This window comes from Saccostrea echinata, unplaced genomic scaffold (assembly GCF_033153115.1).
Source record: "Saccostrea echinata isolate AGI-Se365-2 ecotype Australia unplaced genomic scaffold, CSIRO_AGI_Sech_v1 ptg000028l, whole genome shotgun sequence".
Lineage (NCBI taxonomy): Eukaryota > Metazoa > Mollusca > Bivalvia > Ostreida > Ostreidae > Saccostrea > Saccostrea echinata.
This window is the reverse complement of record NW_026889777.1, coordinates 10,343,235-10,365,977: the sequence shown is the minus strand read 5'-3', so window position 1 is coordinate 10,365,977 and position 22,743 is coordinate 10,343,235. Positions and strand designations below refer to the sequence as shown.

General features: G+C 33.5%; 2 protein-coding genes across 2 annotated transcripts in view; both read left to right on the top strand.

Annotated features, from left to right (window-relative positions):
• Positions 1-22,743, top strand: part of LOC133194114 (ATP-dependent translocase ABCB1-like) — a 39,435-nt gene that overhangs the window by 1,617 nt on the left and 15,075 nt on the right. The window contains exons 2-6 of the mRNA XM_061330087.1: positions 17,266-17,420; positions 17,771-18,037; positions 19,406-19,577; positions 20,699-20,823; positions 21,582-21,759. Of these exons, the coding sequence (XP_061186071.1) occupies positions 17,266-17,420; positions 17,771-18,037; positions 19,406-19,577; positions 20,699-20,823; positions 21,582-21,759 (897 nt within the window). The remainder of the gene's footprint in view (positions 1-17,265; positions 17,421-17,770; positions 18,038-19,405; positions 19,578-20,698; positions 20,824-21,581; positions 21,760-22,743) is intronic.
• LOC133193861 (uncharacterized) lies at positions 6,219-6,812 on the top strand. The gene has a single exon (XM_061329780.1). The coding sequence runs from the start codon at positions 6,219-6,221 to the stop codon at positions 6,810-6,812; it is 594 nt and encodes a 197-aa protein (XP_061185764.1).

Sequence of the window (22,743 nt, the reverse complement as noted above, 5' to 3'; positions counted from 1 at the left end):
AAAAAGTTGTCATCCAACTTTTTTTAAAAAAAAATCTCTCACTCTCTCTCTCTCTCTCTCAATTTTTTTTTTATTAAATCAGGAAAGCATTTCATCATTTTTTTTAATGAAATAGTTTGAATTATTGATTGACACATTATTTTTTTTTTCACTGAAAATTAGTTCTTATTGAAAAAAAGGTCTGGAGCCCAAATCCATTAAAAAAAATATCTGTCTTGAATGCAGTATATAAACAAATAAATGTTCTTCTCTTTTAGTCAAAACATACAAAGTAATATTTAATATGCTGCACATGGATTTTCTCCCTAGATAGATTTTAGTATGAATTTTATCATAAACTTTTATAATCTCAGAGGATTTAAAAGTAGGTTAAAAAGAGGGGGGGGGGTTAAAGTTATAAAGTCTTGGGCTCAGTATCAAGATATTTTCAAAACGTTTCCTAATATGCACTGGCTAGATATATGTTCCAGTATTGATTAATAAGTTTTACTGATTGCTAACTGCTAAGCTCAGTTGATTGTCCTACTCTGAATTTTGGTTCTTTCAAAATAAATACATGGTTAGTTGGTACATGTACATGTAAATACAAGTCTTTTTTTCAATTTTTATTTTATCATTTTTATTTATTTTTTGTTTAAGTTTGAAGTAACCTTTGATGCGGGCTTATAGAGACAGCTGGTACAGGTTGGTACAGGTGAGCTTTTCTAGAGTAGTTTGTATTTTTTTTTCCTCACCAAGTGATACATTAGTATAATGTGGATCAGGCCCGTAGGAAGCAATTTCAGTTTGGGGTGTGTGTGTGTATGGGGGGGGGGGGGTGTACAACAAAACCCAAACATTTTCAGTTTGGGAGAGCGATGTAGTAGCTATGTTTTCTATAGTATTCTATATATATGCAAAATTATTTGGGGGGAGGGCAAACCTCCCCCCCCCCCCCCAGTTCCTACGGCCGTGTGGATAGATTTAATTAGAATGAATTGTTTTAATGAGGGCCTGGGAATACTTTCTGTAAATGAAGTTCTATTTTTATTAATATCTCATTTTTTAAATTAAAAAAATCCAGATTATGCATGACTATTTATGAATAATCTTAGGGTGTGTTTTACAAAATAAACTCATCAGGCTTATATCATTGCATTTATTCAATTCAATCTATAGAAATGTATACATTTTTTTAATAATAGTTGTACCATTATTAGTTATAAAGTGAGGATGTTGGAAATTCATTCATTTTATCTTTTTTTCATTCCTTTCATTATTTGAAAATGAACACACAATTTCAGATTTATATGGCAGGGTTTGACACTAAGCCACGTCCGACCGACCCAGTCTAGTAAATGAGTGGTCCGGTGTCGCATAATATTTGGTCCGCCTCGTTTAAAGGTCCGGGGGGACCTAATACGATAACATATAAGGTCCGCCTTTTATAAGAAAAGGTCCGGCCCGTATAAGAAAAGGTCCGCCTTAGTTTAAAGGTCCGGGTGGTGCAAAAATGTTTTAATCTTGACTTAAACACATAAAATTAAAGAGAGTTTGTTTACATCATATGGAGAAAGATTAAGGATTAACCCTTGCTGTTGTGTTTATTTTTTTGTACAATGTATCTCTTAGGGCAGGAATTGCTACTCCATGTTTAGTGTGCTTTTAGCAATACTGTTTAGGGCAATGATTTAAAAAAAATGTCGCATTTATTGGATTTGTGTTTGTTTTTCCCCAGCATTTGCTTTATGTAAATTAGGACGATTAAAGGTGTGAAATCTGCCGGTGTGTATAGGCAATAAAACAATGGGGGTGTGAAGTATACCTGACAGGTACCCGCAGGTAGAGCCCGCGGCAGATAGCAATGACAATGTAATGGTCATGTGTTTGCTTTAAACCAATAGATATGAATTCTCTATTTTAATAAATTATGCTGAAGAACAAATTATAATACTGTTATGATATTCATGCGTACACATCAAAATTCTAATATATATAATTATATATAGTCTATTTTTATTACAATATTTAAAGAAATTTCTTATTCCAAGTGTAGAGTTTAATACTAAGACCAATAAAAAATAAAAGTATGTATATGCTTCCCTTTAGTTTTAACAATTAACTTGTTTTCAGTTTATAATATTTTGCCCTTTATTTGTGGATAGGGTAATATATAGCCTAATGTTGTATTCGATCTATATTTACTGCAGAAACAAAATACATGTAATGTTAAAGCTTAAAACAGGTAACTCAATGTTGAAGACATATACATCAGATTTAAAGTATAATCATGGTTTGGATTCAATTCTTTCTTATAAAAATATTACTCTTCCTCGTCATAATGAACTACATATGAAATAATGTTTCATTTTTGTATTTTTTTTTTTTTGCCAAAAGAAAAAGAAAGAAAAAGAAATTACACATTTTACTGTGACTACATGTATAATAGACAGACTGTGGGATAATCTAGCAGGCTGTATTGCATGACCGATTAAAATTTGAAATCATTATTGGAAAATATTTTCTTTTATTACTGACATGAAGCATTTTGGGCAAAGTTGAATGTCCAGTTCTATATACAAGTCATTTATGTATCTCACGTCTGTATGAACGGGGGAAGGGGGAGGGAACATCAGTTGATCCTCTTCCTTTTTTTGCGTATCAAAGAATTTCTATTTTCTACATTAATTTGTGGAATAAACCCCCCCCCCCCCCAATGCACCCAGAAATATACTGACTGACTGTTTCTGGGGACGTAGTCAAGCGTGCGTCACATTTCCCATTTCAAGCTACATGATATGTACATTTTCGTGATGTCGACTAGAAGCGTTTCAGTCTAGTTTTAAATCAAAAATATATTTCTTTTATAAAACGCTGATTATTTATGATTATTTATTTTATTCATTTATGGAAAGTGGCAACTTACGGTTATCCGGAGAAAAAAAGGTAATTCATGGGATTTTCCATCATGAGAGTCCAAGCTGCAGACAGCTCAGTATTACGTTACGCTACAACTCCATACCAAGTAGCCCTGGAGAATTGACACTGTATGGAGTATGACTGAGAGTCATACTCTCCGGGAACTACTTTCCCTGCGAATAATGATATGGAGTAATACTGAGCTGTCTGGAGCTTGATTGAGAGTGATCTCCCGTGTAGAATTTTACGCATTATAATAAAAGGTCCGCCCTCTATATTTCAGATATCTTACTATTAAAAGGTGAAAATTTTGAACAGGGTTTATTTTCGTAGCATAAAAACTAGAGAAAGAGGCAGGGCGAACCTTAAAACGCAGTATAATAAAAGGTCCGCCCTCTGTATTTCAGATATTGTACTGTTACAAGGCGAAAATTTTGAACAGGGTTTATTTTCGTAGCATACAAACTAGAGAAAGAGACAGGGCGGACCTTAAAACGCAGTGACGTTACGCACGGTGTTGGTGACGCTTTGAATTGATTTTCCTTCTAATGAGAATATCGGCATGCATTACTCTATAATTGTGTAAATAAATAATACCTCTTGAGTACTTTGCTTCAAAATAAATTAGAAAATCTTTTGAAACTCGGAAATATGTCATTATTTTTTATTTTATCTACATTAAGATATTAATACCTTTGATATTTATGCATAGACACACATGTAGACTGGTAACGTTTGAGGCATATACTCAAAATTGTAATACATATATGAGCGATTTATAAAATTGTAATATTGATAGTTTTTATATCAGTCGGCGGGAAAAAGCATCGTCTTTATGACATCATAAGTAATTTGACGTAAAAATCGTTAGATCTGAGTGAATACGCCCTTTAACGCATGAAGATAGAAGGTAGACTTCGGAAAAAAAAGAGGGGATAAATTCAAAGTTTGATCAGGTAAGGGTGTTTATGGAGATGTGTTGTATATTTTTAAAGTACTGGAAATTTGATTTACACAAATATCTATCAAAAACAGATGCTTACAAGAGTTCTTGAAAAATTTTAGGTTCATTTTTAAATCCTTTTCAAACGTTTTAGCATTTATTTGAAACTCATATCATATAAAACCCCTATGTCACGTTATGTTTTTTTTTAAACATTGTGATTCCATATAATCCTTACTGTTTGATTTTTTTAGTCCGTCGTATAAATTTCAGAAAAAATATGCAATTTAATTCTGAAAGGAGTGTATCAAGGATCTGCTTAAACATTATTTTATGAATTTCAATGCATAAAAATAGCTCATGTGGAATTTCGCATGTTTTTACTTGTCCGTCACAGGAAATCTTTCACGGTTTCATGGCGTCTCATAATATAAACTAGCCCTATTTAGTCCAAGTTTATAAGACTTATTTATATTTCAATTCCTATTATTTTACTCATGGTCTATAATCTCCTACTATGCTTTTTATTAATTGGTTCCAAAACGTTTTTTGTCTCAAAATATGATACGAAATTCTAACTGAATCTCTGTCTACTCAAATGTCCTCGACAGTGTTTCTAATGTTTTTTCTGTGATTTTAAATGCTATGGTACCGAACTCGTACTCTTTGAAAACAATTATTTCAAACACTTGATAAGTTTTCAAAAAAACTCTTTATTCTCTAAAAATTATACCCATATTAGACTTTCCTGTTCCTTTGTTTTGCAACAGAAATGATATTCAATGAATTAATGAAGAAGTTTAATTGTTCTACTAATTTGTCTATCTACAGGATTTTGACGTGATCTGCACTTATGACGTCTCGCGACAAAAAAGCGCAGATGTTCACGGTTTAGATTCACCTTAATTAAGACACATCAACACATTCATTGTTAAACCCAGAAAATTGTAAATGGAGGGGATGCACAAAATGAAAGGGGGAGGGGGGGGGGGTAGAGGGAATTCACAACCTGACTGCTTAGACAGTTTTTACAGTCTACATCCCATTTACATTTCCTTTTCCTCTTTGGGAGACATGGGAAAGTTTTAAGACTTACAATTCATCAGTACATACTAATTTTTATGAAGGCTTTTGTTCATTTCTCAAGTGTAGTTTTGTCTGCAAAAAGATGGAGGTGGTGGTGGTGGGTGGGTGGGGGGTTCTGACCACTCCTCTGGATCCGCCCTTGGAATGACGCACATGTTACGTATACAGTATGATTATAAACAGATAACGATATGGGACAAACTTTAAATTTTAAAAAATCGGAACAATACGTGGTATGTATATTTTTTTTTTATATTGCCAATTACCGTCGGCAAATTGAATTCAAATACCGAAAATTTCTGCTATCTAAATCAAATATGAATTTGATTACATTAGATATAAATGTATGTTTTTGCTGAATTGTGGCAAATGAACAGTTTATAAGGGGTTATTGTATACAGTTGTCATAGACAATATGAAGGGAGCGAATCAAAGAAATACATGTATAGCTTTCATTAAAAGGTAATCAATTTAAAACAACAATATATTATGCATACCAGCGCAATTTTTCATGTCGACAAAACTAAGGCCTATATACTAATTCTTCAGTGTGTTTTAAGAAAAAGAAATGGTGTTATCAATGTTGAATTGCTAGCAACGCTCCCGTCCCGTTCGATTCAGTACGATATACAGAGATGCAGAATCGGCTTTAAAAAGTTTAGGGAGGGGGGTAAAAAGTATCAAATTAAGACAATTTTTAGGACAGAAAAATTCGACGAGAACAAAAAATGTTTTGGAAATAAAGTATATTATTATCATTCAAAAACATGCATTAGTAAAGGGAAGAAAATAGTTTCTCTCTCTCTTTTATTCAGTCTTTTACATTAAAATATTTCGGGGTGAAGTCTCCTCAGAGACCCCATTTTAATCCGCGACAGGTGTGCCTACGGCTCTTTGGATTGGATAGCATAGATATTATACATTAAAATTAAGGATTACATTTTTTTTTTTAAAGAATTAAAAAAAAAAGAATAAAAAAACCCTTATTTTTTTTCTAAACATATTTGGTAAATTTAATCTTCTTGGCTCTAAACAAAATTGATCTAAAAGTATTCCTTATTTTTCCCCTTGTTGGGGGGTGGGGTAATCTTAAATGATATTGTTTCACATGTACCTAAAAGAGGACCCCCAGCCATTATGTTGTCTATGAAACATTCAATAATAAATTCAAATTTCATTCCTTATTGGATGACATATGTATAGATATATTGTATGATAACTATTTTTATCGTTCCTTAATATATTAGTTTACATATAAATTATAAAATTTGTATCATATATTGGTACAGGTATGTCAAATTGCTCAACGATCAAAGAAAAGAGAGAGGAAATACGCAGAGAACAAAAGAGAAAATGGAAACAAAAACAAAAATTATTGAGACCAGCAAAGGAGTTGTCTCAATCTATAGCTGCTGTAAAGAAGAGGCAGCAGAGAGAGAGGCTTGCTCGGAAAAAAGAGGAAGAACGTGAAAAAAGACAACAAGCTACAGAAAGAAAGCGGAAAAGTAGGGCAGTCCTTAAGAGTAAACAGATTCAAGAGAAATTAAAGAAGGAAGAAAAACGCAAGAAAAACACAGAGAAACAAAGACGATGGCGAGAAAAGAAAAAAATACTCAAGCAACACAATCTTCCGCTCACACAAGAGGAACAACAAATATTTCAAAATAAAATGAGCAAATCCCGTGCAATAAGAAAGTTAAAGGAAGCTCTTCCTAGGACACCTCTAAAACGTATTGCAATTGTAAAGGCGTACTTGTCCTCAAAGAAATCACCCACGGTTAAGGAACTACAGCGTAGAAAGGTTGTACCATCACCGGAAGAACGCAAAGAATTGGAAATGAATGAATCGGTTATACAGGATGTGAAATCTTTCTTAATTCGGTGAAATTTAAGAGGAGTGATAAGTCGCGGGAAGTCGTCGACATTCTAGCTGCATCTGTATCAGGACCATTAGTTCAAAAATCGAGGGCCAAAGTTGACCTTGCGAGAAAACTCGGAATGCCAGTTAGAAGGATCTCAAAGGGTGTTCGAATCCGACAACGAGTTTTGCATTCAGAACAATCATCCTTTGAGTTTACAAAAAGGAAAACAAGGTCAGATAAACTAACTGAAGAAGTTCAAAAAACAGTATATGATTTTTGGTGTCTACCTGAAAATTCGCGGCACACTGGAAATAAAACTGATGTCAAGCGTGTCCGAATAGGTCCAAAAACTTACTGTAGCCATGCTATTCAAATTCTAGAAAAAACACAGAGTGAACTGTTCATGTCTTTTAACCAACATTATCCTGAAATTCAGATTTCACAGAGAACAATTGAAAAATGTAAGCCATATTTTGTCCGATCTGCAAGGAAAAAGGATAGAACAACATGCTGCTGCAGGTATCATCTAGAGAGCAAGTTTTTGTTCAACGCTTTCAAGGCACGTAGAAATCAGTTGGCAAACGATGGGTTGCTGGACGAAAACACATTTAAGGTTTACAAAACAATTTCGGAATTATGTGAAGATACGATGTGCCATACGGAGGATGGAAATTTACATTTGAAAGACTGTTTAGAAAGAAGCTGTGAAAAATGCGGTGTTCATTTGCTGAAATTTTGTGACGCTGAATTAGATATGTGTGACGATTCGCCAGATGTAAACTGGAAAAAATTCGAGTATGTTGACATCAAAACAAAAAATGGCACCAAGAAGAAACTGACATTGGTAGACAAAATAACAAAGTCCGGTGAGATGATAAAGTATTTTAAGAAGGTGTTGGGGTTTTTCCCAGGTCATCATTTCAGGGCCAAATGGCAAACGGATCAGCTGAAAAATCTTGCCGAAAACTTACCGGAAAACGAATGTTTAACAGTTCATGATTTCTCGGAAAACTACCGATGTAGTGAGCAGATTGAAATCCAGTCAAACTATTTTCAACGAACTGAGGTTTCCATTCACATTTCACTGATTTATAGACATGCTATTTTAGAAGTTGACGGTGTATCGAGCACCCCCGATGACCCTTATATTATTTGTGAACATTTTTTTCTTATTTCTCCTGACGAAAAGCACGACCATCATTTTGTTAAATGTGTTCAGAAATTGATATCTGAATATTTGCAGTCCATCAATTACCCGCTCTCTACAATGCATGAGTTTTGTGACGGATGTCAAAGCCAATATAAAAGCAGGAACTGTTTGGGAAATCTCGTTCATTCCGTTGACGAGCTTGGATATCAGAAAATGATACGAAATTATTTTGAAAGTAGCCATGGTAAAGGACCACAGGATGCAGCGGGAGGTTTACTTAAGAACCAAGCTGATATGGCTGTTATCCGCGGGAAAGCTCAAATAAGATCTGCGCTTGATTTATTTAATTTTGCAGAGGCTAATCTCAGGACACCGCGATCTCATGCCTGCAAAAGAAGAATATTTCGATATATTGAAGAAATCCCGAGGTTTGAAGAGAACTTTCAGCCAATTAAAGGAATTCGAGCCGTACATCGAGCAGAAACATCTAAAGACGGGAAAATCATATTACGTAATATGTCGTGTTACTGCGACAGTTGTCTAGAAGGGGAAAAGTGTGAAAATTTACCTCAAGTTGGACTTTCCAAAGAAATGAAAATGAAGTCGAATAGCGAATCTACACATCAGGATCCTGACATTTCTGAGGAAGAATATACCGAGGCAGAAACACTCTCAGATTTTATTACTGAAGGAACAGTGTTTGCTGTTCTGTGCACAGGGGATGACGACAATGACTTTTATCTTTTACAAGCCACATCAAAGAGCAAAACTCTACGGAAAGCCAAAACAGACAAGTGGGGTGGATCGTTTGTTGCAGGGTCAACAGTCATCCACGGAAAATATTTTGCTAAAAAGGAAAACTCAATCTTGGACTATAAGCTAATAAAACGCCCAGTAGCCATGGTTCCAAGTGCATCTGTACTGTTTATATGCCAAAATGTATCTATACAAAACGAAATTCTTCACCTAACCGAAGAGGAAAATGAAGATATCCTGGAATGCGTCGATTTGTGCGTGTTAACACACTAAATTGATATTAAATGGCATCTAAATATTTTTTAGAATTGATTTCAAACCTGTATTTTTAACAAATTTAAAGAAAGTTAATTAATACGGTAAAGAACAGTTTTGCCTGTTTTTGACATGAACGTTTTTCACGCTACATAATAAACATATTCACTCATTAAACTTCCAGTTTCTTTTCATTTTATTTTATTTTATTTTTTTACTTTTAACATAGAAATGGATTTAAGGGAACTCTAAATTCTAATGAAAACGTTTTTTTTTACTTTGAGATCTTTTATATAAACGTGTAGATACTTCAATTTCAACAAGGGTACTAGTACCTAGCTACAACATTCACCAAGAAAAAATATATAAAGATGTTTAAAGAAAATGAAGTATTCGCTCATGTTTACGTACATGCAATTAATGTATTCAGGGTTTTTTTGGTCAATATTACTTTCATTTTATTTCAAATTGTGTCATTTACTGAAGATTTCCATTTATTCCAACTTACATAAAAGGGCAGATCACTTTAAATTCATAAAACATATGGATTAGAACTCTTCAGTATGCAGTTAAACCTTTATGAAAGTTTTACTAAGTCGCTGATTGATATGAGTAATTTTTACGTCCCGTTTACGTGACGTTAAACGTCATTTATAACGTTACCAAATGTGACACCAACACCGTGCGTAACGTCAGTATATTTAAAGGTCCGCCCTCTATAATTCAGATGTCTTACTGTTAGAAAGCAAACATTTTGGACAGGGTTTATTTCCGTAAAATAAAAACTAGTCAAAATGGCAGGGCGGACCTTAAAACGCAGTATAATAAAAGGTCCGCCCTCTGCTTTTCTGATATCGTACTATTACATTCTGTACTGAAGCGTACTGAGTATTTCCTATGGTGGATAATAAAGCCGGGGTTGTTTCTTCCAAGCTCGCTGCATGTCATTTCCGAAATTTTGCATTGCATTTCCGACATTTTTTGTTTTCATTTTAGAATACAATCAACACTAAGTCTAGTAAAAATACAAAGTTTAGTAATAAAATGCAATAATTTCAATAATAAAACAATCAATTTTTGATCACCAAATTTTAATGCCCACTGAATTATATGTGTTTGAAAGCACCGAAAAACAGAATCCCCTCAACTTTGATTACTTTATTCCCTCAAACATAGTTTCTGTATGTCATAAATTCTGTCTTAACCTTTCTGATCTCAAATTCAGTCTGATTATCTTGATTTGAAAAGATGAACAAAAATTCACAACTTACACTTACATGTGTCCGAGGATAAAATCATCATAAGATTCTTTTAAATATAAGCAGAACTTATTATTTGGAAATCAATGAATTATTCTTGATTTATTCTTTAATTTTTTTTATAAGGGAAATTTCAATTTTGTTTTCATTGCCGGAAAAGTACTTTATGATGATAAATGTCAGAGATGAAAATTTTAAAACGTCAGAAATGAAAACTACAAAAATGTAGGGAATGAAATAAACAATATTTAAAAAAAAATTCCGGAAATAAAATCCTATGCTAGGCTCCTTTTCCAAAAGGGGGAGGGGTCTTTAAACCCAAGCTCGTTTTTCCGGGAAAAAATATTAATGCGGGAGGAAAGTATACAACATCAGTACTTTTTAAACTATTTGACATGTATTAGCATAATTTTGCTATACCCCACCCACCAAATGTACAACACCACCATTTCAAATCTTTTCCATTTGGGGGGGGGGGGGGTTATTCCTTAAAATGTTCAACTCGATTGACTTTGATTTTGCCAATTAACGCACATCTTCCTTAACCAGTGTTAACCCCGGGGTAATATCAAGTAGAATGAAATAATCGTTAGTCTTTAACTGGATAAGAAACGATGGTTATAAAAACACGGGGGATATGCGACTTCAAGTTTCGTCAGGTGAGACAATAGGCCTACCCCCCAAAGCACAGACATGTTGTTTTAACAACAACGGGATAGGCTAGTACACCGTAACACAAGTCCCTGTCACAGTGACCCTCCAATTATTTTATAGTTAGGTACAATATGAATTGTAAGAATTACGCATAATTATTATTAATGATATAATGAAATATCTTTCGAAAGATATGAAAATTCTTTTTGGGAAGTGGAAGTCGAACGTTGTTAGGAAAGAGACTGTTACAGTAATGAAATGATCATTGTTGGACTTACGAACACCATATACTGAACAATGTGCCAGTGAAGGTATGCGTATTATATATATGTATTTTTTTTTATTTTGCAATGATAATATTGATATCACTTAAACTATAAAAGACACATGTCGTACATGATTTTCCCATAAGGTAACTCGATCAACAGATCTTTGCATCTTTATATTTTTTGTTTTGTGCACTATCTGTGAGGTATGCATGGTATGTACTACGATAAGGAGCTAACAGTTAATCAGTGCTAACATCAAATTTTGAATAATTTTTGATAGATAATTTGAGGTTTTGTACCGAGATATATCATAGTATTAGAAAATAATTTAATATAATTAATTAAAATTGGCTAACGAAATCCAGTAACTAGCGAGATATCGCAAGACTTGATCCTTTTAGTATATATACAATATGTACATACATGTACATGTACGTCCCTGGAACTCCATTTTGCTGGGAGGGACACTTTTATAACAACTATACCTTAAATAATTTAAAAAGATTAATAAATCAAATTAATTCTGAATCAATAAAGGAGAAAAATCTGCATATTAAACCGAAGGCGGACCTTTTATTATAGAGGCAGGCCGGACCTTATATGTTATCGTATTAGGTCCCCCCGGACCTTTAAAAGAGGCGGACCAAATATTATGCGACACCGGTCGTGTAAAATGTTCGTGAACTAGACCGACTGGTCGTGTGGATGAAATAAATATTAACCCTCATTTCAGTCTTTAAAATAAATACACTACAAAGATTTTACAGAAATTTTCTTATATGTTTGATTGTAAACACAGCCATCGCTCTGTTTAAAGTTGAACACGACTCATAAATAGACCATTTTCGATAATACTATCTACGATATCAGAACCGGGTAATACCCTTCGCATTCGCTACACCTGACTGCTTTATTATCACAGGTATCGGCGTGGAATGGTGACTTGTTCGAGCTGGTTTTCTTCCATTACCTTTGTTTACATTCTATTGCAGTTACATGTATTTGTGTTTGTTTGTATACTGCACTACTGACCTGTGCAACTGCAGTAAGTTTCTTTGGTATCTTACTCTCCTGCGGTAGAAGAAGTACACAGTTACTTTTTGTTGCCACCGAGTGTTGTGTAGCATACGTCCATCTATACCTGTGTCGACTGATTACACTGAACACTGACAAAAGTGAGCGGCTTTATATAGGGGCCCTCAGAAATAGTGAGAGAACAATCGAATATGGTGGACAAATTCCTTTTAAGAATCGTGTTCAGCTTAAAGAAAACTTCCTCGCATGATACTATCGCTATTTTAGCCCAGCTGTAATAGACAAGTCGTGATCGAAGCTAGCTTTTACAGTTCAGTATCAATTGGTATGAATATATTCTTTAATTTATTTATATTTAGGGTAATTATTTGATTAAAGTTCGGTGAATGGTCTTTAAGGCATATAATATTCACATGTCCCGCTAATCCCGATTCAATGGCCTGCGACCTATAGAACAGTCTGTCAAAATATTTATCATTGAGTATGGTCTCGAAACTTTTTTCATTGTCATGATTACAACTAGCAGATTCGTTATCTGTTCGTTTTTGTTCGTTATTTCCATATTTCCAAGTTTGGTCAGGGCTAGCGATTTTATGGTCAGGGCTAGTAAAAATTATGGGAAGTAGCCCGACTTGTCTAGTACTCATAAAAGTTAATGTCAAACCCTGTATGGATCATTTATTGGAAAAGAATTAGAAAAAGTACTTCAGTTCTTGCTTAGAAGATCTGTGCCATCTATCATAGTAAAGACCATTATATTCCAGTTCATAAATGTTCAAGAAAGTTGAATGGATCGAGCAAAAGTATGGAACCAGATATGCCAATACCAGTGGCCCAGGATTTGGAGGAGAGTGGTTACCCAATAAATGTTATCCATGGAAACAATGATTCCACAACAACATTCTTTTACAAGCTGTTTTTCTTATATATGTAAAAAATAAGAGTCTGAGATTATTACAGTACATTGCTTCTCCATCTTTGAATTTGTATTCAGACTAATTCAGTAAAATTAATGTATGCATCAGAGATATTAATTGAAGGCGGTATATGTCTGCTTAACAGGTTTCTATGTAGCATTCAAAAAGTATTTGTAAAGTTTCATATAAATTGTTGTAGCAAAATATCCATAAATAATGGACAGAATATATATCTGTGTTATTATGGCATTGTTATTTTTTTCATGTTCTTGTCCAATATTCATGACAGTGTATTACAATAACTTTGCAGAATTATACAATTTGACTGATATCGGAAGTACTTGCACTGTAAATTCATTAAAATATGAATTTGTAACTTAAAATCCAGTGTTATTGTTTTCTTACATACAGCTGCATTTATCCAGAATCTGGAACTGATCAAAGTCGACCTCATGGTGCAGTGGTTAGAGCGTTTGCTCTAGAATCATGGAGGAAGGGGTTGATCTTTGCATTGCGGGTTCGAATTCCACTGCCGGACTTGGAGATCGGTCCTTCAGATGAGACCGTATAAACCGAAGTCCCGGATCGCAGTATTTGCTGGCACGAAAAGATCCCTCACTGCTCAATGACCATAAGTGTCGACTACTGGTCTAAATTTGCTGTTTTTATTGGTTTAAACTTGTTTTCCAACAGCTGAATATTAAGAAACCAAGATGAACAAATACATGTATGCACCTCAAGCATGTTTATAAATACAATGTACATGTATTTCTAAAAGGTGTTGAAACATAATTCCATTGAATATTTCATCAATATTGTAAACGGTGCTTTAAGTAGGACATGTACATGTATACCAAGAGTCTTTCCATGAAATGATTATTTATTAGCGTTGAAGGAGTATTTTTGTAGTCAATTTTCTACCCAAAAATTTTTTTCGATAAAATTTAGGTTGACGAGTACACTTTCTCAAAATCGTATCAAAATTTACTTCTAAAATGCAGAAAAAGTCTGATTTTTATGTACAAAACCCGTTATATAGCCTCTGTTTCCATGGAAACGGTGTTGGGGACATATATATTTTTCTAGTTCATTGTAATGAAAATGATCCAGTTAACAATTTTTTGTATTTTCGTGGAATCGGTAGATATGGAAAATGGTGATTTTTACTTTTTTGTTACCATGGCAACGGTTTCACTTTATTAAGGAAAATTGAAAAATCCTCTATTTTATCCAAATTTTTAAATTTCAAATAACAGAAATAAAAATTTAAGACAAATTATGCATAAAATATAATAATTCATTCCATTTTATTTGTTTTAATATGAAAAAATATGAAATAAATCAATTTTCTTTATTGAAACTAATTAAACATGTAAAACGTCAAAATACCTCAAATTTGGCGGCTTTTACCCAAAAACGAGACTGGCAATATCTTTTGAAATTATGTTAAATGATGAAGCTATTCTTCCCAAATAAATTGATATATGAAACAAGTACAATTAAAAAAGATCAAAATTTGGAGGGGGTCGCAAACCTGACCTTAAATCCCAAACGAATATTTCTGCTTTTACAGTATACAATTATGGACTTCAGTGTAGGTCAATATGTGGTTATCAGGACCAATATCAAATGATATTGATTGAAGACACAGAAAGTGATATCATCCAAGCTTGCGAGTTCGCTACCATTTTCTGTGAGGTCAATATCATTTGACATGGGTCCTTATAACCACATATTGACCATTCACAGTCCATAATAGTTATATTATATAATCACTCAAATTGAATAATCTGGCACAGTCTTAACTTAACAGACTTGGCTGTCATTAAGTCACAATGATAAAAACATGATTCTCGTATTATAATGTCACGTTCTACGTAACGGGTGCATCAGCTGAACGATGAGTCATGCGATATCATATTCCGTGGATGCACTTTCCCGTCTATATCACAAAAGGATGAATATCGTGTGGCATCCTTTCAGCCAATGATGTATACATATTGTAAACCCATGTATACATATTGGTTTAATGAACAAAAGTGAATCAGGAATTTTTGATTTCTCAAAATTTTATTCATTCATTTAGATACATGTGTACACAGTGTATACCCAGATAGCAAGCTTACGTTGGGCCAACGCAAGCCCAACGGTGAAAATTGCGTTGGCCCTCTGTCAGTTTTATGCGTTGGCCCAACATCATCTTGCTCATCGGCCCTACGTTCAACCAACATGTTGGCTCGATGTTGGGCCAACATCCGATGGTTGGTTATCTGGCATTGGCCCAACAATGGCCCAACGTTTAACTTCCTGTTGGCCCAATGTTGGTTCAATGTTTTTTTAAAGCTAAGAATGAATGTTGAACCAACGTTGGCCCCACGTTCTATAAACATGTTGGCAAATGATCGGCAATTGAATTATTTTAGTTCAACAATATGAATTCCTGTAACCTTTTTATTTCCATAATTACGAGTAAAACACAATTGATTGAATAAATCCTGCATGGTAAATTATCTTGTTCCTCAAACAAATGTTCTATTTTTTTGTCACTCCTATGGAATGAAATCAACAGAGGGAAATAAAGGTAGTTCAATGTTTTCTTAAGTCTATCCCATATCACTTCAGTCACTATATAATATTCCTCTAGAATAAGAGTCCCAGTGTTCAAATTGGTGAAACTTTGGAATGTTCTCCTGCCCATATTACTTCTGAACCATTCACTCCTTTTTTCTTGTTCATGTTATTTTTTCTTTGTCTGTAAAATCCATTTCTCTCACACTGATAATTGAGATAAATCACTCACTGTCCATTACATTCCAAACATCAATGGTCTTGTAACACAAAGGGTTTTCTCCCCACCAGATGCTATAAATGATATGAAAAATATATCAGTTTAATCCGTTCAAAAATGATGTCACTTACTACTTATAAGTTATAACTAAAAGAGTAAATATACATGTACATGCATATTTTGAAAATTGCAATTCTTGAATAACTTGTTCAACTTTACAAACTATGCTCAAGTTAAAACTTTCACAGAGATAAAATTCAATCAATCACAACTAAAACGACTATACTTACATTTGAAGGGCTAAAACAATCCATTTTCTCTGTCTTGCGATTCAAAACGGACACGCACATGTATATGCTTTGTTCAATGTTGCAAGTGATAAGATGTGACCACTCCGAGTTTACGAAACAGAGCTGATTAGGATGCCTGTTTCCTAGGAAACCGGCCAGTCACCTGCTGAGCCAGTGGATTTCACCACTGACCTAATTATTTGGAGCTCTAAAATTCAGCACTTTAAGTTCCATGATGCTAAATATAGAATCTAGAAAATTATATTCTGTGCACAATAATTAAAACTTCTACATGTATTTGCAATGGTCTCGGACACAAATTACAAATATAAATCAGTATTAAAAATCTTATTTTCATAAATTAGGTTCTGGAATAATTTTTCATTTTTATTTACACACACACTGTAAATTATTAATAAATGGGCTATTAAGATAATACATTGTTCATAATATTTTAACGAAAGATAGATGTCTCTATTGAAAGAAGCTTAATTGGTTCTAAAAGATACAAATTTAATATGTGTAATTAACAGATCACCAACATGTATATTTAATTAAAGTTGATTTTATCCCAATATTCACTCCGTTGAACCAACGCTGGGCCAACGTTGAAAGCCATATCAATACCTCATTATAATCAAAATTTACTACGTTGGGCCAACATTGGACCAACATTACATGCCCAACACACATTTCATGTGTTTCATGTCAACATTACTTGGTTGGACCTACGTTGGGCCAACATCAAATGCCCAACATATAATGGTCATGTTTTATGCCAACATTTACTACAATGGACCAACATTGGCCCAACATCGCATACCCAACACCGATGGACCAGCTTTCACGCCAACATATCATCCATTGGGCCAATGTTGGGCCAACATTTACCACCCAACGCCAACACTATACCAACCTACCAACCATCAACCAACGTTGGCCCGATGTAGTCTTGCTATCTGGGTATATCCTTAAATATATATTGGCCATTTCTGAATATACAAAGTTGAACATGTTGAAAGCATATATTTTAGAAAGATATCTTGATCATGCAAAAGGATCGATGTACAATGAAAAATTCTGTTTTTTGATTTCCTTTCTAGTTCCGATATGGCAGTGCCTTTGACAAGTTTATATTGGTCGTTGGGATTCTGTGTGCCATGGGCAGTGGTTGTGCCCCTCCTATCAACTTTTTTGTGTATGGAGAGCTAGCAAATACATTTATTCTGTACGATGTCGCTCATAAAATAAACTTCAGGTAAGAAACTCTGTCTGAATTGTAAACCATTACCTGACAGTACTAATCATGCGCTTTCTTAGCATATACACAAAATATTTATGATAAATTTTGAAAAATAAATATAGTTTTAACGAAGAAAAAAAAGGGGTGAGCAGTTTTCATCATCTCTGAGATTAACATACATGTACGTACTTTCATTCAACATTTTCAAGAATGCCTTTCATTATCAGTACATGTAAGACCATTTTATGTTTTTCAGATTGACCTGACATATTGAGGAAAAATTCAGCAGTTTTAGTTAATAAAATACATATAGTGATACTAGAATTGAGTAGAATTTTAATTTAATCTTTTTTAAACTTTTGTAGCAATACAAACCAGACTCTGTTATTTGATCGAGAAGCTCTACAAAACAGCCTGAATCTTCTAGACATAGCCAAGGAGTATGCTCTGTACTTCAGCCTTATTGCCATAGGTGCCTTTGTTTTAGGCTATTGCAGCATCTTTTGTTTCACGCTGTCAGCAGAGAGTCAGATCCGAGTCATTAGAAAGGTTTTCTTTCGCTCTATAATGCGACAGGACATGGAGTGGTTCGATACACATGAGAGCAGTGAACTCAGTACAAGATTTTCAGAGTAAGTATTGTAGGTTTTTCAATATCATTACATCATAAAGACAGGATTTAATTAATAAGTACCTTTTGGGTTAGGGGCTTGTGCACTTTTATTAAGGAATTTTTACATGAAATGTATAAAATTAGAAGACTGCATTAATTTCTTTTGTAATTTCTTGTTAAATCATCAGAATGTAACTAATTTAAAAATGATTTCGAAAACTAATGTAAGAATTTTCACAATTCAAAGTCTCATCAAATACAAAATTTAAATCCATTTACATACATGGTTTATGGAGCCACATTTACATATGTAGGTAGGAAATGTTTTCTGAAATTTAATGTGAGGGTGGGAATTTTTGTAGTGGGACTGGTCATAATTTTTACAGGAAAGAGATTTTAGGACATTAAATCCTAAAGAGATCACAAAGAGCTAGGTTCACTTTATGCATAAAATGGCCCTGTCCTTATATAAATTAATTGACTATCACCCTCTGTCCCATTTCATATATCAAAATAAAGTAGAGACTTGGTGCTTTCATTTCCTGTAACAAAATTTCTTTTTGAGAATCCAGGTATTGAAAAACAGGCTTTGAGAAGATGCAATGTTCTTGAATTTTGCAGAAAACATGCGAATTTGACTACCTTCAGCAAAGAATTAAAATATGAGCACAGCCCACGATCCAAAAATGAAAACATGTTTTGTCATCTTCAGAAACAGATCTTTCATTATTTAATTGCATATTTTGGATCAGAGGTTGTGCTCTATATGAAATATTAAAAAAAATACCTCAACTTTTGGACATTTTTAAGGGAATTTACAGAATATGGGAAAAATGACGCATTTTATGATGTCATAATGCATTGACTAGAGAGAAAATTACGTCATGTTCAATAGATACACGGTCACCAAGGGTCCAAATTATAAATACTGCATTTTCAACAAAACCTGAGCAGTTTCGATTTTTTAGAAATTATCAGGGCCAAAAAAAGGCCCTAAGTGGCTTTTGCTCTTTATAAGATAAATAAATATCAGTGTAGTAATTTTAATGGTATATTTACATGTACGTGTCCAGATGTCTGATCAGTACTTCAAATAACTACAATATTATGATCATGTACAGGCATCTACAGTATTGTGTATCGTGCACGTGTTATGGCAGAGTGTTTTTATTTGTTAATCATTAATTAGGTGCTTTTGTATAACAAATATCAATGTGATGTGCTATAACATGAAAATCTGGACACAGTAAAAGAAAGAGGCTATTTACCAAATTGACTACTAAATTAAGATTACGTATATAATTTAAACAATAGTTGATACAGAGTCTCTTACAACTGTAAAATATGATGTTAATACCAATATAACATTTCTTCAATAACATTGAAGGGACATGCATCTAATCTATGATGGCATTGGAGATAAAGTGGCCACCTTTGTCCAGTGGACCACCACGTTCCTGATATCTTTTGTCATCGCTTTTGTGTCTGGTTGGAAACTGGCTCTGGCCACCGTGGCATTTTGTCCATTGATTATTCTTGTAGGGGGGACTTTAACCAAGGTGAGAATATATATGAACAATATGAATTAAGTTGGTGACTCTAGTGAACTTTGTAACTTTCATGAACATGAGATCTGCTTTTTTTTTGGGTGCATAACTTGTTTCTATGGAGGAAAGCTTTATTCTTTAATACAATGTATTTACATTTTCAAATGTTCTTCTCCCAGATAAAACTACAAATAAGGAAATAGCTTTATTTCTTCATAAAGCCATTTGTTCATCACATTACAGAACTGCCTTCTCGCTGTGAATGGCTTAGTCATACACGAGTCGAGGCTTGCAGACTTTTAATTCCTAATTTTCTTATTGAATAAAAAAAAATAACCATCAATTTTTTATTGAATAAATGTATAAATATATAGAATAATTGTCTGGGATTTTTTGTTTTAATGTTCTATGTCATTCAAGGAGTTTGCTCAATGAAAAAAAATATAGTTAAAGATATCACATTCCTATTGCTGCCTTATGTAAATTCATGCAAGGACACTATTAATGTTTACAGGTAGCTGGATTATCATCTCATTTTGTCACTGATGAAAGTATTCATATTGTAAATGAAGAATAATAATATGAGAGGGCCATGCATTGAATCCTCTGGGATAATTTATCTTGCCTGCTTCAGAAAATCTAGACGTTTATCTTTATCTCTCACATTATGATTAATTATTACCTCTGCAAGTGATATCATTCTGAAGTTAAGGTCAAGAGGGTGATGTTTCCATTCACTATTAAAGTTTGGCATTTTATAAAATGCATTTTTTACTGCCTTTTGTAAATTAACATGATTAACAAGGGTACTATTAATTACCCACAGGCAGTTGGATAATAACCTTTTATGATCTTGACTGGTATACTCTTAAGGGCCCCAAATTGGTTTCAATAAATATGTACACTGTATAACCTTATTTGTCAATTAGGAAATATCTTTAAATTTCATAATTACAGTTGCTGTTTCACACAGTCTTCTTCATATATTTAAAATTTCATCTTATTTTTTTTTTTCTTTATCAAATTATCATTAATTCATTCCTTAAACTGCACCCTTAGATGCATATCCATTTGCAGGGCTCTTGCTGATTGGTCAGTTTTCTAGTCGTGATTTATTTAAATTTGCATTTCAGTGGGTACGTAATTTATCTATGGAGGAATCACAGGCATACGCTAGCGCTGGCTCAGTGGCTGAGGAGGTCTTCTCTTCCATTAGAACTGTGACTGCCTTCAATGGTCAGGAAAAAGAGTGTAAACGGTAAACAGAAAGTTGAAGCAAAGCTTATCAATAGGGTCAGAACAATAGTAGAACTTCACGGGACGAAGAAAATACTTCAAGATATCTGAGGAATCGAGATATCCAGGGTAAAATACTTAAGAAATAAGCACTTGGGACTTCACAATCATTTCAACATTTCCATGGTATTCAAGATATCCATGTTCGAGATAATGGAGTTCAACTGTAGCATACCTTTCTAAGTCAGTATTTTATACAAAGTTCATATGTAAGAATTTTAAGGATCTAGAGTGATGAATATTGACTGCTTGTCATTTATTTATAAATTTGTGGTAAATACAATCATTATGTAGACTGATACCGTACTCGGAATTTTCTTAAAGGTAATGAATATAATCAATAGATCAAAGCTAGGTTTCAAACATACAAGAGTCGAATTTTATCTCAATTTGGTACTGAAAAAACATATTGTTCTCATGGGATTCAAGATATTAGGGTTAAAATAAAAGAGGAAAAAGTGTTGTGGACTTCCACTTCCCTTGATATATCCATGGTATTTGAGATACCAATGTTTGAAATACAGTTCGTCCGATTCTGTAGTTTAAAAAAGTAAGATATCAGAATTTGATGAGGGTTCGAGATTAAATTTTATAACTTATACATTATGATTTTTTAGCTGGTAGTACATTAGAGAGAATTTAGAGTCCATGTTTATTAAATATTTCCAACAGAATAATTTTTAAAGTTAAAAGACTGCATTTTAAAATTGTTTATGACAGGTACAATTTGAACCTTATGGATGCCAAGAATAACTCTGCTAAAAAAGGTCTAGTCCTTGGGCTCGCACTCAGTGCTTTTTGGTTCCTGATTTACAGCGCCTCTAGTGTGGCATTCTACTATGGTGTCAAACTCATGCAAGACCCAGATGAAGGGTTTGATCCTGGCAAAACTTTAACAGTAAGTAAATGTGATCAAGTCTTATAGAATACATGTAAAGCCTACCCAGTATTTTGAAAATAACAAAAATATCATGATTATGAAAGTATGAAAGAATTTAAGCTCTGATTTAAGAATGACAATGAATTGGGAGGGGGAACAAAATCCTGAAGAAATGGTAATTTTGGAGGCTGCCTAAAAGGGGATGTCAAATTATAATCAGTAAAGCCATACATGTTGACTCTACCGCTTTAAGTGGAACTCAGTCTACCACTCTGTTTTACTCAATCTCCTGCCTACCGCTTTTCTACAAAATCCGTTTTGGTTCACTTGGGTAGTCATTTTTGAAACCACTATGTCATAAAATCTCTTTTCTTTTTAAGATATTATGTGATTTGACAGAGAGCACACAAACACTTTTTTTGTACCAATGTTTACATGGATTTCAAGCATGTGATTGACAACAACAGATGCACACATCTCTGTGATTACATTGGTTACAATAAATTTCGTCAAAATCCCCACCAAAAAAAAGTGGAGACAGTATTCTAGAATCTGGATGAAAACTGTTTACTTCATTCTCAAAATATAAAAGGGAAGCAGCATTTTTCGATCATCATTTGCTCTATTTGGCAACTAAATGGACATTGACAGTTATTTCTTCCAGGCTATATCAACAAAGATCACTCCTCAGAATGCTAATTAAAGCAGCCACTCAAAGCTATTGTGTTGAGCATAGAAAATATTTATTTATATACTTTATGTAAATAGTGTTTTTGTCAACTTCTTTGCAGTTGATATTTGATCTTAATTATTGCAGTAGTCATTTCAGGCCATATTTGTTGTATATATATATATATATATATATATATATATATATATATATATATATATATATATATATATATATATATATATACAGTCAAATCTCGTTATCTTGAACTTGATAGGACCGAGAAAAAACTTCGAGATATGCATGGGTTCGAGATATTGAGGGTAAAATAC